The 16,626-nt window shown below is 42.3% G+C and overlaps 1 protein-coding gene across 1 annotated transcript; it reads left to right on the forward strand.

Moving 5' to 3' along the window:
- Positions 1-2,226: 2,226 nt before the first annotated feature.
- Positions 2,227-15,725, forward strand: Dleu7 (deleted in lymphocytic leukemia 7). Its single transcript, XM_026393712.2, has 2 exons — positions 2,227-2,679; positions 15,519-15,725. Exons 1-2 carry the CDS (start codon positions 2,227-2,229, stop codon positions 15,723-15,725), a joined length of 660 nt encoding a protein of 219 aa, XP_026249497.1.
- Positions 15,726-16,626: the final 901 nt, after the last annotated feature.

The following is a 16,626-nucleotide window of genomic DNA, read 5'->3' on the forward strand; positions in this document are numbered from 1 at the left end:
AGAGATGCTGTGAAGCAAAACCGTCATGTGCCTCATACTTTGTCTTTTGAATGAGCTTTGATTGCAAATTGTGAGCACAGTGGGTAGGGAGAGTATAATTTTTTTCTTGGTCTGATAGCCCAGCATATGTAACTTTGAAGGTGTTTTAGACTAAAGTCAGATTTGCTATGCTATTGACTCATCTCAACAGCCTATGAAATCCTTTTTTCAGTTAGGATCTCACATTTCTAGGTTTGGGCCATAAGCCATTTTGAGATCATAGCAAAGGAGAATATGACCCATGGCCAAGATAGACAAAGTATTGAATTGCTAGATGATCCAGTGCTTCCTAAGGACACTGGAACAACCAGGCTGCTATTTAAACAACATATGCCACCCCTAAAGCCCATAGATTTCTAGCCTCCATCTCTCATACTTCCTGAAGTTCAGTTGGTCTTGACTCTCAGAATCAGCATGATGTGTAGAAGAGTAGGATCTCAGGTCAGGCTCTGTCCAGTGATTTCAATTTGGCTGTTGGCTAGAATTCCATCTGTCAAGAAAGTTTTGCAGTCAGCCATTTGATAGTAGGAGGGTTAGCCCAAGAAACTGGATTTCCTGTGTGTTGGGAAAGAGGAGCACCCCTGGAGATCTGAGATGCTCCGTGAAAATTAGGGGTTAGTTTGTGCTATTCCCGGTTAGTCTCCGATGAACCTAATGCACTTCGACATTTGAGGACTAAAAAATAAGTAAATAAATAAGGAAGAGTTTCTGTATTTTTTTAATTCTGAACTTAAGTAACTTCATGGCAAGAGAATCTAATCAACATTAAACTATTTACTTCCCTCCAAAGTAATTTCCTTTCTGTCAATGCACAGACATGCATTTCTACTTAAGTTATAATTAGTGTGAACATAGTCGTTTTTGCTTAAGAAAGGTTTTCTTTACCTTGGCTTTCGGATTTGTTTTCATAGGCGAAGAAAACATTGAGAATGAGAAGGAACCTTTGCTGGAGGGTGGGGAGGATTATATGGGGTCATACTAATTCAGAGTTAAAGAAACCTTAAAGAACCCCACGCCTGGCCTCAACCCCATACCTATTAGGATTACCCTTCTGCACTAATAGACCCAGTGGGGTGGCTTTTCCATTCAGAGTTGTTGACCCAGCAGGACTCTCCCTTGTCAGGGAAGAATGAAATCCCAATCTCTGGTCCTTCTTGTTGCCCCTGCTTTCCTGGGCCATGATTTTCCTTGAGGGAAGAAAGCAGAAATTCTGCTGCTCTGGGACAATTCTCCCTTCTATTTCCCTTAAATGTCTTCTTTTTCCTAAGTGCAATCATACACTGGTGTTTTCTAATAATCTGTCAAAGCATAAAATTGCCAGTCCTTTTCCCTAAATTAAGAAAGTAGCCACATTTGGTTTAATTAAAAACAGTAACTATTTGTACAGCTGTCCCTGGGTTCACGGCTCATAAAAGGATTTAGCTTCAACCTTGCTGCCTGAGTCCTTTGGGAATCTGACACAAAACCATTGAGACTCCTCATCTGGGCAGTACCCAGATGAGGAGTACCTGGGATTTAGGAGCAGGATGCACCTGTGCGCCAGAATGCCGCTTCAGCCGCCAGATTGTCGGTGCCCACCGGCAGGGAGCAAAACTAGGGGCAGGACAGGACTTTGGGATACAAAAGTCCATCTTCTGTTTGGGAGTACGAGGGGCCTCGAAGGATATAGCAAGAAGTTCCTGAAAACGCCGCTAGGGTTGGAAGGAGGCGGGGCAGAACCAGGCACAGTCTTCCTTTTGCTGGGTCTTTTCACGTTTTGGCAAACTGGGTGGGTCTTTTGCACCCCCAGCCCGGGCATAAGTGGTCATTTGGCAGGCATCCTTCAAAGGAGAAGGGGGCGGGGTATCCCTGCTGATAGATGCACCAGCACAAAGCAGCACGTTTTCCCATCAAAGCCCTGGAGAGAAGGGAGAAGCAGCGCTCAGCATTTGGCTGATATTCAAGTGCACACCGAGCAGCGCTCCAGGCAGCCTTGGGTCAGAACAAGCCCATTTGGATTTGAAGCGAATGCAGGGGCCAGAGCGGGTCACCAGCTGCCAGCGCGGGGGCGCGGCTGACCACACACGCTAAGACGCAGAGGCCCAGGAGCCGCGGTTTAGGCAATGTGACCCTGGCGACCCCAAACGCCCCCGCCTCCCTCGCTTCTGCTCCACCTGCACGCGGAGCGCGGAGCAGCCAACGGAGGCTATGGCCAGCCCTGCGCCCTTAGTGGCCTCCATCAGCCACCAAATGGTGGCTTTGCAGACTCTGCAGCTGCTACAGCAGGAGTGGGGCTGGGGGGATGGTCCAGGCGCCCCCGGGGGGCCGTGTGACCCGGACCACGTGCCCACAGCCCCAACCCGTCGCTCAGGCCCAGTGAGAGCCAGGCCGGGGCCGGGGCGCGAGGAGGGGGCAGGGGCTGCCAGGATCCGAGGGGCCCGGGCACGGGCGAGCTCCCCCGAGGTTGAGGGGCTGCGAGGCGCTGAGGGGGGCGCGGAGCTGCTGCCCTTCCCTCGGGATCGCGGGCCCTGCACCTTGGCCCGGATGGCGATGCGCAGCGCGCTGGCTCGCGTGGTGGACTCGACCTCGGAGCTGGTCAGCGTAGAACAGACGCTGCTGGGACCTCTCCAGCAAGAGCGGTCCTTCCCTATCCACCTGAAGGTGAGTAGGGGTCCCCGCAGTCCCCTCTGGCGCGCAGGGCTGGGCTGCGCAGCTGGGGGGGGGGTCTCCTGGAGAGATCGCGGGCGATAAGCCCAGTTGCCACTGTGGTTCATTCCCCGGGGAACAGCCTGGAGGAGAGAGCTGACAGTTTGGGGACTGGGCAGCTGGGGCAGGACCCACCTGGGGTCCGGCTGACTGCGGACCGGGATACAGGGGTGGCCTTGCAGAAACCATCCTCCTGAGCTCCTTCCTGTCACATAAATCAGCTTCCTGCTGTAGCCTCAGGCCCTTTCCACAAGTGCAGCTTCTAGGGGTGGAGGACAGCCCCCCCCCCCTTCTCAACTAATAACCCTTCCTTCAGAGGCTTAAATACACTTAAGTCCCTCTGCTTTCTATATGATGAAATCATCTACATTTAAAGTTCCTTCACACTCATGAATCACAATTATTTTTGCATCAATCCAATTCCCCACAGAGCTCAGAGGCCTTACAGAGTCAACCTAAATTCTCATAAAGTGGATGAGAGCCGGGTGGGTTCCAGGTGTTGAAGCGTGAATACCAACAGGAACTCCTGCTAAGTCACCCAGCTCTTATTTGTAGGACACAGTTTCCTCTTCAGGTGCTGAGTTAGCCAGGGAACAGAGCTGAGGGGGATGGTGGGAACCAGGGGACTGGGTTCCAGTCCTGGCCTTGTCATTAACTAACCTAATTGGTTTAAGGTCACAAATCTCTTGGGGCCCCCTGGCTTTCAAGTTTTGTCTAGGAGCATGGCTGTACTCATTCCCTTGGGAATTTAGAAAGGAAGTAGGGGAGGGGTTTTGAGGTTGGCTTGGAGCACTCCTCCAGAGTTGCTATTCTTGCTCTACAAGCCAAGATTTGGAAAAAGAAAATTACTATATATTAAGTTGCACTATAAGTTGTAAAAAATTTGTTTCAAATCACACACAATAAACCATATTACATACCAAATAAATATTATTTCTCTGTTCCAGGGTTTCTCAGTCTCATTTGGGGATGGGTAATTTTTGTTGGGACTTTCCTCTGTAATGTAGGATATTGAGCAGTATCCCTGACCTCTGCCCAGCAATGCACCCCCACCCAAAGTTGATAAAACCAAAATGTCTCCAGACTCTGCCAAACGAGGGTGAGGATGGGTCAGGAGGCCAAGATCACCTCCAGATCAGGAGCACTTCTACACTCACCTTAGAAAATTAAGCTGCATTTCACCAATGCTGTTCTGCCTTAGATGCACGTTTTTGGCTTTGGTTTTATTGGTACCAAGACATTTTAAAAATCCTGTTAATTAAAAGATGACACACCACTGATTCTAAGGTACACCCAAATTTCATGGATTTTGAAGATGTGAAAAAATGTGCATTATAGACCTGATGAAATATGAAGCAGCATGTGATGTTAGGAGCATATGCAGGGCATAGATAAGTTGGCAAGAGGGGAGACTCAATGATCAGTGTCTGCTAAAGGTGATCCTGGAAGGCTTCTTAAAGGAGGCAACCTTTTAAAAAAAAATGAGTGTTTGCTCTCTAGACATTAAAGGGGGGGAGGGGAACAGAAGGAGACCAGCATTGAAAGGGCCTGGGATACTGGGAAGATTGCAATTAGTTCAGTATGGTAGAAGGAAGAGAGAGAGAGAGTGGGGTGGGGGAGAGAGTGGGGGGAGGGAGGGAGAGAGAGAGAAGAAATGATGATGGAGAATTAAGTGGGGGCCAGTTGAAGGCCTGCATGACATGGATTTTCTTGCAAACCAAGGGTAGATACGTGACAGGAGCCTAGGTAAGTCACAGAAGGCTAGGTTTTAGTTTGAGTCAGGGCAGAGACAATTATCTGAGTTCCTGACCCAACTCAGTGGTGATGGAGTAAATCTTGCACCCTGTGCCCTGAAGCAGTTCCTAAACACCATTAGAGCTGAAACGATGCTGTTTTAACTTAATGTAGCAGTCATTGCTATCTGGTAATCCTTTTAGCCCTTTCTAACTGACTTTTGGTCCTAAATGCTGTCCACCCTCCTCAGGCTTTCTTCATTCAAACCTTGCCCTCTCACTTCTTTTCTGAGAAAATTGAAACCTTTGGATCCAGATCTCTTCCTCTGTCTTTAAACAATTGCGTATCCATTCATCTTTATTATTTTCTTCTAATAAATAAATGTTGCTTTCTCCCCCTCCCTATGTGAATACTTCTTCTTAATTATTGGAACAAGCCTTCCACATATCTTGCCCCCTGATTTCCACCCTGTTTATACAGCATTCCCTGCTCTGCCATCCCCAGGATGCCTGGAGTGAACACTATACATACTATGTTTTGTCCTATGTATACAGACATAAGATCAAGTTTAATTTATAACTTAGGCATAGTAAGAGATTAACAACTAATAATAAACTAGAACAATCATAACTATATTCTGTAATAAAAGCTCTATGAATATGGTCTTTTTTCTCAAAATACCTTTTTGTACTGTACTCACCTTCTTGAGATGATGTGAGGTGATATGCATGGTGCTTAGGTGAGGGGATGAGGGAGTGATTAGGCATTGTGACTGCATTAGGCTGCTGTCCAAGGGTTACTTGAACTCACGTCCTGCATATCATGCCAGCCAATCTGATAAACAAGATGGCTAATAAGTGACTAACGCTTGGGTAGTATGTATGGTGAGGGTCACTGGACAGAGGGGATGATTCACGTTCTGGGTGGAACAAAGTGGGACAATGCAATATTTCATCACACTACTGAGAACCATACACAATTTAAATTTTATGAATTATTTCTGGAATTTTCCATTTAATATTTTTGGAACCATGGTTGATTGCAGGTAATTGAAACTAAAGAAAATATAACCTTGGATAAGATGTGTGTGTGTGTGGTGGGGGAGTGGGGAACTACTGTACTTTCTATGACCTCCTTTCTGCCAATTCTTCTCAATCCAGAAACAAGCCCCAAGCTTCCCACTTATTCATCTCCTGAGTCACAGTCCTCTTTCCTGTCCCCTGGCCAACTTTGCAGACTTCTGGATGTGTTGCTGCCTCTTTCTAGAAGTGTCTAGAGTGCTTATTAGAAGTAGAGATCTTCCAACATTCCACTGCTGGAGCCTGCAGTTCACCTGCAGGGGAATGATACATTTCAGAGCTTTCAGAAGGGAGAGAGCAGGGAGTAGTCAGCATCAAGAAATTCTGCCTGGTTTGCAGTTTGGAGAAAAAAAGGAGAATTTCCGTTTGGCTGGTGGATTAATGATTATGCACCACTTAGACTCAAGAAGATAGCAGTCTGTCTTTCCAAGGAGCTGGTTATGCAGACTTAGCTTCATTAATACTAATATTAATCCAAACAATTTGGAAGGGTGTTTTCTAAATTTTTAAATTAAGAACATGCAGATTGTTTTTCTACAACAGCAGAAGAATTATGCTTATGGAAATAACACTTGTGTCTCATTTAGAAGTGTGTGGAAACCTTCCAGACATCAGGTTGGTGGTATTGTCACAAAGGGTAAGAGGATGACCCAGTTGAACTGGAGTCCAAGGATCTGATGCCACCAGCATCCTTCAGAGGAGACAGCAAATCATAATGAGCTAGTTCCATGGTGCATTTCAAACCTACTCAGCTTCTTCCTGCCTTAGGCCCCTGGGCAATCACTTAGACTTTCTATTCCTCAATTTCTCATCTGTAAGGTGGAAATAGTTGTCTCTAACCTAAAGGATCACTGAGAAAATGCACATAAAGCCTAGGTCAGTGGTTTATCATAGTAAGTCCCCATATATTTAAGTGATTATCACCATTATTATTGCTATTGAATAGGTTGACACCTCTTAAATTCTAATTATGATTCTTTGAGTTCCATTCTTGATATTCATGAATCTGATCCATGTACTCTTTGTTTTCTTTTCTGGGGTTGTTGATAAAATTAGAGTGAAATGACCAAAAGAGATTTCCAGGAAGTTTCCACTGTACAGAGGTCAGCCTTGGTCCCATGTCAATGACAACAATTTGGAAGGGTGTTTTCTAAATTTTTAAATTAAGAACATGCAGATTGTTTTTCTACAACAGAAGAGGAATTATGCTTTGTGTTTCATTGTTGAGTAAAACCACCCTTGGGTTAAGGAAGTGGAATTTTCAGGTGTGAAGGAAGAGATACTCACACCACAATAGTAACAAACTTTTTATAGCATTATACACTTTAATTAAAGAAACCAGCACTTAATATTCCCTTTGACTATTTAGAAATTATCATACACATGCAGAAAACCATGAAATGAGTTTCTTCATGGCAGAGAAAAATGCTTAGCTGTCCTGGGTCTTGTTCAGTTTGGTGAAGAAAATGGAGTTAACCAACTTGGCAAATACTTATTAAAGGTTAAAAATAAGCTCAGAGGAATTGAGAACTTTGCTTTAAACCCTGCAGCTAGGAAGTGATGAGTTTCATCTGATTGATCCTACTATATCACAGGCCGGCTCACAGGGGCATATGAACATCATGCTGAAATAATGTACATGAGAGTGTGCAGTAAACAGGGCCACATTTGTGACATTGCTCACACCATAACTGACACATTATAGGATAGATGTATTAGGTAGCTCAGCTGCTATAACAAAATACCACACACTGAGTGGCTTCAATGATAGATATTATTTTCTCACTGTTCTGGAGGTTGGAAGTCCAAGATCAAAGCGTCACAAGATTGATTTCTAGTAAGGGCTTCTTTCCTGCTCACAGCTAGCCACCTCCTCACTGACCTCATGGCTTTTCTCATTGAGTGACTTTTGGTGTCTGTTCTTACAGGAAATTAAGGCCTTACCCTTATAACCTCTTTTCTTTTTTAATTACCACCCTAAAGGCTCTGTCTACGACTATGGGGGATTAGGGCTTCATTTTGGAAAGACACAATTCAGTCTATAATACTGGATGATCTGTATACTTCTTTCTGTGATGGCCACATTATATGGTGACATAAAGTACCCCAGAAACTCAGGAAATCATTATCAAACTACTAATGAGAATATGTTAGGCATTTGCCATCCAAAGAGAGCAAGAAGTGGGCAGGACACCAGAAGAAAGTTCATTTAGGAGTTTTTAAACTGCTGAAATTGACCAGTTCACATAGGGACCATTAGCCAAGCCAATGATGAAGTTACTCTGATTGAGTTTTGTCTGTCCTCCTTTGAGAATTAAAAGCAGTTACAGTTTCCAAGAATTCCACTCGGAAGCAAGTTGCATGGAAATTATGGCTAACACCAACTTGCACAGGCAGAAGGAGAACTTTCTTGCCACCACAGATTAAACTTGCCTGGGAGCTCACCCATTTCATTTAGCTCATTCGGGTACCAATTATTCTGTTGTGTTCAGTCTTCGGTGCTGGTTTCCTCATTCTATGGAGCAAGAGCAGCAGTCATAAAACTGTTGGCTTTGGCTTCCCAGTCATTGGAAATGCTAATGCTCTGTGCAAATTGCAAGTGTGAATATTGGGTTATTCAGGGGAAGCCATTGGGGACAAGTGCTTTTCCACCCATTAGCATTAATTAGTGAAGTCAGTTTCTGTAAATTTGGGAATTGGGTCTTCAAAAATGAGTAATGCACCATTGAAGAACATGGTTACCTTATTGGTAGCTGTAGCTGGGAAATTGCTCCTTATTTGAGGCAAAATTGTGTCTTCATGGCCATGAGTAGTCATAGAATTTCTGTTGTCAGCTCCCACCCCCCTCAGGATGTGGCGACTGTTCTAGAAGTAGTCTATTTATAGCTTTTCAATGTCCTGTAATGTGAAGGACATGAAAATCATGAAGTGAAATCTAAAATGAAAAATTGGGGAGATTTTTAGAAAGGCTCTAAGAAAAAAACCACTTATGTTGCACAGCTCAGTAGAAACTGCGGTGTTTTATTTTACAGTCTTTGGATTTGCCTTGTGAGCATCCCTGAATCAAGTGTTTGTGTTCATTACAAAAGTGCTTTTCACTGGACTTTTCAGCTGAAAAAGGCATCGTACCCAAAGCAAATGCCCAAGGAACCTCAGTGACTTGTGAGCATTTACACTAAGTCCACCACAAGTAAAAATGTTTAATTTCCTGTGGACGATAGACTTTTTATGGTGACTGGCAAATACCTTGGTTCTTCATTGGGTGTTTTATTAATACATGGTTCCATATCTATTTGAGACAGACTTTGGGGTCAGGCAACTGGTGATGATCCTGGGCCCTGTGAATTTGTGGTTGAAAGCCAGATGTTGATGAACCAGATGAAACTGGGACAATTCCTCATTCAGGACAGTATGTTTTTCAGAACATTTCCCTAAAACAAAGAAACCTCATTCCCATTTTACATATCCAAGCAGTGTGGAGGACACCAGCGAGTCTGGGGGGTTCACACTGGGCTGCTGTAGTGGAGAGCAGGCTGCTGGCCAGGCACAGGTTTATTAAGGTTAGGGCCTAGAAAACGGAGGGGAAACTTCCTCTCTTCTCCCTCCCCCTCCTCCTACTCTCCCTTTCCTTTCTCTTCCTTCCTTTCTCTTCCTCTCTTTCCCTGCCTCTCTGTAGAGGCTTTTTTTAGTCAGGAAACAGGCTTATCAGGCCATTGTAAGAGAATTTAGTCCAAGATATAACTTTTTTTTTTTTTAAAGAGGGAACTTAAAGCCAATCAGTGGCTAAGTGAGCAGGTACTGATTCATATAACTTACAAAAATCTAGAAGCGATTCTGAAGGGGACATGGTAGGGGGAAAGAAACCTGTGGGTTGTTTAAGCATTATTTGTATTTTATAGCCTGAAAATTCGTACTGGATTTTTATTTTATTTTATTTTACTTTATTACCTATTGCTGTTGCTTTCGGAAAACAAGCTTTGAAACTAACTCCTGCTGCCAGATCCCTTTTGTCTTGAAGCCTTCAGTTTGATGGGAATGTTTGTTTTAGCAAAAGGCAAAACACAAGACTTAAGTCCCCCCCTCCCCCTCTGCTTTTGGATTTTGCAGGTGCAAGGAATATACTTTAAGGTCTTTTTAACGTTCTTTTAAGTTTTTTTTTTTCTTTCTGTTGTTCTAGGATTCCAGACTTGTGCGTTCCAAATAAGCACAATGTGTAAGGCAGAAAAGCACAGTGGTGGTGGTTTTCCTAAGAGACCTTTGCATAAGAGACTTTTGCATAAGTAGGAGAGAACAGAGTAGGGGAAGGGAGCACTCCAACTGGGAGGTCTCTGATTAGCTAGGGGCTTGGCTTTATGTGGAGCATAGAAGGTTCCATGCCATGAACAGCTTTCCAGTAGCCAAGCCCTCTCAAATATGCTGTGGGGAAGACGGTGGGCCAGCAGGCCAGTCCTCAGTTTGGATGCAGTCACTGCCAATTTAAGCTTTGTAATGCTCAGTCGACCTTAAGAAAAATAGCATGAAGATGGTCAAGGAAGAAACATGAAATGATTTCGTTGGCAGACATTTTTGTTCCATCCCTAAATCTTGCCCATTACCTCTACTGGCTCCCACGTAGCCCCTGCTCAGCCCCATCCACCGCACTGTAGTGTTACAGCTCCCTGACTTCTGTGCAGTGCTCTTGCCTCCCACATTGAATGCCTAGCTGTGCTCTGGGAGTCCTCACTGCACGAGGCACCCAGTTTGTGAGGTGGGTGGCGCTGGGTTGCAGGGCGGAGGGGGATTGTCAGTCTTTGGTGAAGAGCTGAGTTCTGAAGAAAGGTTAATTCCAGCTCGGTTTCTCACTTGCCTGTGCAACGTAGGGCCGTCATTTACCATCCCTAGGCCACATTTTCTTTTCATCCATCATGGAGACAAGGTGTATAAGGAGCCCCGTTTGCAGTCTAGTACCTTCTGGGTGCTCGGGCTCATGGGCCAGACCAGAGTTCTTAACACCCAGGCTTGACTTGTTACTACTCTGATTGAAGGTGCCCAGGTTTGACTCTGTCACTCAAGGCTTTCTGCACACTCCTTTGTCCTGTTCTTTTCTGACTGGCCCCTCCCTCTGTGTCCCAGCCCCTTCTTACCTTCGGACTTGCTTGTGTTATTTGTTCTTACTACTGGGGCATCCCTTTCCCCTGTGAGTCAGCACAGTATATCTTTTCTTTCTTTCTTTTCTTTCTTTCTTTTTTTTTTTTTTTTTGTGTGTATTGGGGACTGAACTCATGGCACTCAACCACTAAGCCACAACCCCAGCCATATATATATATAATTTTATTTAGAGACAGGGTCTCACTGAGTTGCTTAGTACCTTGCTATTGCTGAGCCTGGCTTTGAACTCCAGATCCTTCTGCCTCAGCCTCCTGAGTCGCTGAGATTACAGCCGTATGGTACCGTGTCCAGCAGGCGCAACATGTATTGTAACGTCTTCCCTAGCTACTTTTCTGATGTCTGGTCCAAGCCTCCGTTCCCTTCTGCAAGAGCCAATGGTAGCAAGCTGGAAACTTCAACCATTCTCTTTGAACTTTGTGTGACATCACTGCTAAACAGGTTCAATAGATTTCATTTCACCAATTATATTCTACACTTCTACAGTGTTCTTTTTTCCTTCTCTTTTTTAACCTTTCCTTTTCTCCCTTTCCCTACTCTCTTCCCTTCTCTCCCCCTCTCCCTTACTGACCTCCCAACATCTCTATTCATAATCGGAGACTGAGGAAGCAAATAGAGTTTTTGTGCTCCCAAGCCAATTTGACCTTCGCAGCCTCACCGTGTGACAGCTGTTATCAGTTCCATCTACAGAAGAGAAAACTGAGTTTCCCACAGATAAAACGGCTTGTCTAAGGAGACAGGACCAGGGCACTAGTGACAGGTGCATGACTCATGTAAGAATGGGCTCTGTCTGTCTGCACCCCTGGTGTCTTTGTGGCTGCTCTGAGAGCTGCCCCTCCTAACTCAAATCTGTAAAAAACCCTTCTGCCATTTAGGGTAACATATTCATATTCTAGGAATTAGGATGTGGTAATCTTTGGGTGGCCATTATTCTGTCTGCCGCAGATCAGATTTCAGCTAACATTTAGAAAGAAATATTTTTAAAACAAGAGCTACAATCTGAAGCACTGCACGACAGAAGAGAGAGAGAGAGAGAGAGAGAAAGAGAGAGAGATTTTCAACAAGTAGAGCTATCTCCTTTAATGGGATTGTCTCCTAAGCAATCTGTATCCAAATGCATTTTGGACAATAGCACATTGGGCACATTATTAGAAGGATTCACACACCAAAATGAGCTTTTTAGGAACCTGGTGTTGTGCTTAGATATCTTTCATAGGATTGGATTGTTTTGTGATTTTCCCATGGCCCTCATCTTATTTCACTGGATATTTAGATAAGCGATCTGAGTGTCTCATTCCCCTTACTGGGTAATAAGCTCTTGGGACAGCAGGTTCCATATCCTATTGCCTTTTATTCAGTATAGTTGGTCATGCAGTAGAGGCTTGAAATACACGTGAAATAAATTTAACAAATTCCCTGAGTTAAACGGGCCTTGAGGCCATTATCCCAGTAGATCCTTTGAATCATGGGAAAGAATCTCAACTCACTTTAGAAGGTAAATGTTAGCCATCAACTTGGACCACTGTAGCAATCAATACACTTCATATCCAAAGTCTAAAATTACACGAGGCTTTAGAAATTCCAAAACCAACTTTAGATTGCTCAGCCTTATAGTTCTAATTCTGGCAAAGTTCTCAAAGTGCTGTGTAGGATATGACATCATTTCTGGGAGCATCTGGGATCTACTGAATAAAATAAAAGCTACAGGGAGGATATGATCTGTCACTGAACAGAAAGCGCTGTAAGTAAAATCATAGCCAATATCGATCATGTGAGTTTCTATTGAAAGCCCATGAATCATTTAATAGGCTGTTTGCTTAACACTGTGATTTGTGACTTCCACCTTCTGCAGCAGAAGCAGCAGAGGTTGGTTGGAGGTAATGATTATTGGATTCATAGTTGGCTTTCAGACCTTCTAGAAAGGAAGAGAAGCAATCACCTGTTTTATTTTTTCCTCCCCCTGGCTTAAGAGTCCCATGGAAAGTCTATTCCTATTAATTTGTTTTCTTTGACTGTTAATATATTTGAGAAAGGATTAAAAGGAAATACTGTACTAGAATAGTAAAATAAAGAGACTTTGCAAAGCTCGCCAGAGATCTAAAGTTTGCCCAGGGCCTCAGGGACCAGTACAGCCCAGAAGTCGAATTTTATTATGCATGTAATTTCCCCCAAACGATGCCTCCTTTGATTCTTTACAGTAAACGTGAAATTGACTTCAGATTTTTGGTCCACAACGATATTTTTAAAGGCATTTTAATCTTTGTTGGGTGATGGGTGCCTTTGCAGACCGGCTAATGGGCACAGGTCAGCACACATTTCAGCGGTTCCTTCTATTTTGAATTTCCCTTTGCGTGTTTTCTTTGATCTTTCCACTTTGTACTTAGAGTTGGATTAGTTCTATAAAGCAAGAAGACAGTTTCCCTTGATGTGGATTTTGGGGAAATTGTCCAGAGTGATTTTTTTCCCCCTGATTTCCCCAATTTCAAGCAATATGCTTCAGCAACACAGGTTTCTCTATAAGATATGGACAAATATCTGAGCAACACATGAAGGTAGGGAAGCAAGAATGCTTTAAATTAGCCTGGGAAAACTTGAGTATAGGTCTATAGCATGTTTATTCCTCTAGCCCTGGATGCTGCTTTTGTTTGCTTCATTGAAATAAGCAGACATTATTTCTTGGGGAATGTTGTCCAAAAAGCACTTTGCCAGAAATCTCAGGTCCTTCTCATCCAGGTAACAGGGTTTTTCTTAGGGGCTAAAATAGCTTTTCCTATAAACAAGATCAGGAAGAACACTCTGGTCCCTCATCAGACTTCAGTCTTCCTTCCATTTTCTTTTGGATTACCTATTTTCTTTTCCTAAACTATTGAGTTTAATTCTTAGCTTGCAGATGACAGTGATTCTTTTTTTTTTTTTACTTACATAAGCATTTAAGTCTACACATTTCTCTACATTCCCTGAATTTTGATGCAATATTCCCTTAACTGTTCAGTATAAATTATTTTTAAGTTTCAATTTTTTTTCACAAACAGATGAAGTATTCAGAAGTGGTGTTTTTAAGGCTTTCCTTTTGAGAAAGTTAGCTATGTTATTGATTTTTCATTTACCCCCACATTGTGGTTTGTATCATATAGACTGTCTGATATTTGTTGAGATATGCTTTGTGGCATGATGATATAGTCAGATTTCATAAATATCCCATGTATGCCTGAGAATCGTTATAGTTTGGATTTGGAATATCTCTCCAAGCTCACGTGTTGAAGGATGTTTGTTCTACTTTATTTAGAATTTTAGGAATTTATAAGCAGGGGGCTTTGGGAAGCTAAATATGCCTTGGTACCAGAAGTGGAAGTCTGTGGAAGTCTGGAGGAAGTCATTTCTCTGTGTTTAAAAGAGAATTTTTTTTTAAACTGGGAATTAAAACCAAGGAGTGCTCCACAGAACCACATCTCTAGCCTTTTCTTTCTTTCTTTATATTTTTTTGAGTCAGGGTCTTGTTAAGTTTCTTAGGGCCTTGCTAAATTGCTGAGGCTGGCTTTGAATTCATGGTTCTCCTGCCTCAGCTTCCTGAGCTGCTGGGATTATAAGCGTGCACCACCGCACCCTGCTTAAAAGAGATCTTTTTTTTTTTTTTTTTAATATGACAGCAGAATGCATTACAATTCTTATTACACATATAGAGCACAATTTTTCATATCTCTTGTTGTATACCCACTATATTCACAGCAATTCATGACTTCATACATGTACTTTGGATAGTAATGATCATCACATTCCACCATCATTAATTACCCCAGGTCCCCTCCCTTCCCCTCCAACCCCTCTGTCCTGTCTAGAGTTCATCTATTCCTCTCACACTCCCCATCCCTCTCCCACTATGAATCAGCCTCCTTATATCAAAGAAAATATTCGGCATTTGGTTTTTTGAGATCGGCTAACTTCACTTAGCATTATCTTCTCAACTCCATCCACTTACCTGCAAATGCCATGATTTGATGTTCTTCAATAGATGAATGGATAAAAAAATGTGGCATATATTCTTAAGAGAGATCTTATAGATAACATTTTCTCTAATGTGGAATACTTCCAGTGGACCTTTATTTGCAGTGGATTTTAGAAAGTGAACCATTGTAAAAAATCTATTGAATTACTTCCTGTTAAAAAAAAAAAAAAGAAACGACCTGAGAACCACTCTTTCTAAAATTGCACTGGGAGTTTCTAAGGGTCCATGTCTATTAAATAACAAATTCTGTTTTGGAATCATCAACACAGTGAGTCAAATAGTGGGAACAGAGGCTATTTGTGTATCTGTCACAGCTTTTTTAGAAACGGAAACAATTCTAATTGGCTAACTTTGAAAAAAAAGATTTAAGTAAATTTAAGTTAAAGAAAAAAAGATTTTTAAATCAAAAGGATTTATCCTTTAAAATCTTGGGGTTTCTTATTCAAGTATATTTAGATTACCATGCATAGGAAAGGTGATTAGAGTTCTGTTATCTGCTTCATCCTGATTTGGATTTGGACTCTTTCCATATGGTGGCAAGATGTTTCCAATAGCTCACTTAGAAGGTTTCCCTTTCCCAATCTAGTAGATGTGGGATGGTAGCCAAAGGCTTTGGTCACCTCTCCATCCTGATCAGTCCACATGGCCAGGGGTAATATGCTCTGAAGGACCTGGCCCCTAGAGTGATGTGTGGGGTCAGCTTTGGTCAAACCACATAGGCTAAGAACGGAGGAAGGTAGTTCTCTGAGAAAAATCTGGAAGCTGGGTAAGTGAAGCACAGCATATGTTCCCATCACCTGTCTAATTTCCTGTCTGTTTGCTGTTCATTTCAGGACAGTGTTGAGTTTAGGAACATCTGCAGCCATTTGGCTCTACAAATCGAAGGACAGCAGTTTGACAGAGACTTGAACGCTGCCCACCAGTGTTTGAAGACAATAGTCAAGAAGCTGATTCAGTCACTTGCTAATCTGCCTTCAGATACCCACGTGGTGGCCTGTGCTTCTTTGAGACAGATCTTAAAGAATCTCCCAGACACATGAATGTTAAAGACATCAAGATTAAAGTCACAGCGAGTGCTGCTAAAGAGAACTGGATACCTTATTTTCTTAATTCCATCAGCAGACAATGGATGTCTATAGCATGTTAGTGAAAACTTTTGAAAGCTGTAGTTCACATTTTTATGTATGTTGACCTCCTATTAGCTGGCTTTTTGATTGAAATATATTTCCCTTTATGGAGCTGAGTAGCTTATATGTGTATATGTACATTTATTAATTCATATTAAGTACTAGTTTGGATCAATTATATCTTGATCTATATTCATATTACTGTATGCGATAAGGTTTAACATGTTTTTTTTAAATAAGATTAAAGCTCCTAGGTTCCAAAAATTATGTTGAATAAATGGCACTTCGGATAATTTACATGTTCTAGGCACTTCATTTTATGTTATGAGAATGATCTTTAGTTGCAAGAGCACATGTGTCAGCAATTATGAGTTCCAATCCTGGCATTAATAACTTAACCACTGGGCAGGAAGAGTTGTTTCTAAACCTTGTGCTTTCATATCCTGATTTGTAAATTTAAAATGATAATGAGCTATGAAGTACGAAGGCTATGTGATATGTAAATACAAAGTACAGTATTATTAAAGTCTCATGAGGAAACATCTAACTTTTCTGACAGTTTCTAGATATTCTGATTGCTGTAGGAAATTCTTGTGAAAAAAAAAAAAAGAGAGAGAGATGGATATACTGCCAGGTTTCCCTGAACATTTAGATGAATTATTTTTTCTGTTCTTCTTCTTTTTTTTTTTATAATGATCTGCACATACCTAGGAAAAACTAAATTTCCTGTTGTTTCATGGTGATTGTATTGAGAACCAAAATAAAGTGAAATGCTGCTTCTTCCCTAAAAGTTTAATAGAAACAGCACTGGATT

The sequence above is a fragment of the Urocitellus parryii genome, chromosome 2 (genome assembly GCF_045843805.1).
Source record: "Urocitellus parryii isolate mUroPar1 chromosome 2, mUroPar1.hap1, whole genome shotgun sequence".
NCBI lineage: Eukaryota > Metazoa > Chordata > Mammalia > Rodentia > Sciuridae > Urocitellus > Urocitellus parryii.

What these genes read in the sequence shown, in the direction of transcription:
- Dleu7 (XM_026393712.2), top strand. Translation starts at nt 2,227, where the DNA reads ATGGCCAGCCCTGCGCCCTTAGTGGCCTCCATCAGCCACCAAATGGTG. An exon ending in CCTTCCCTATCCACCTGAAG is followed by an intron (nt 2,680 to 15,518) that starts GTGAGTAGGGGT and finishes TGTTCATTTCAG; the next exon opens with GACAGTGTTGAGTTTAGGAA.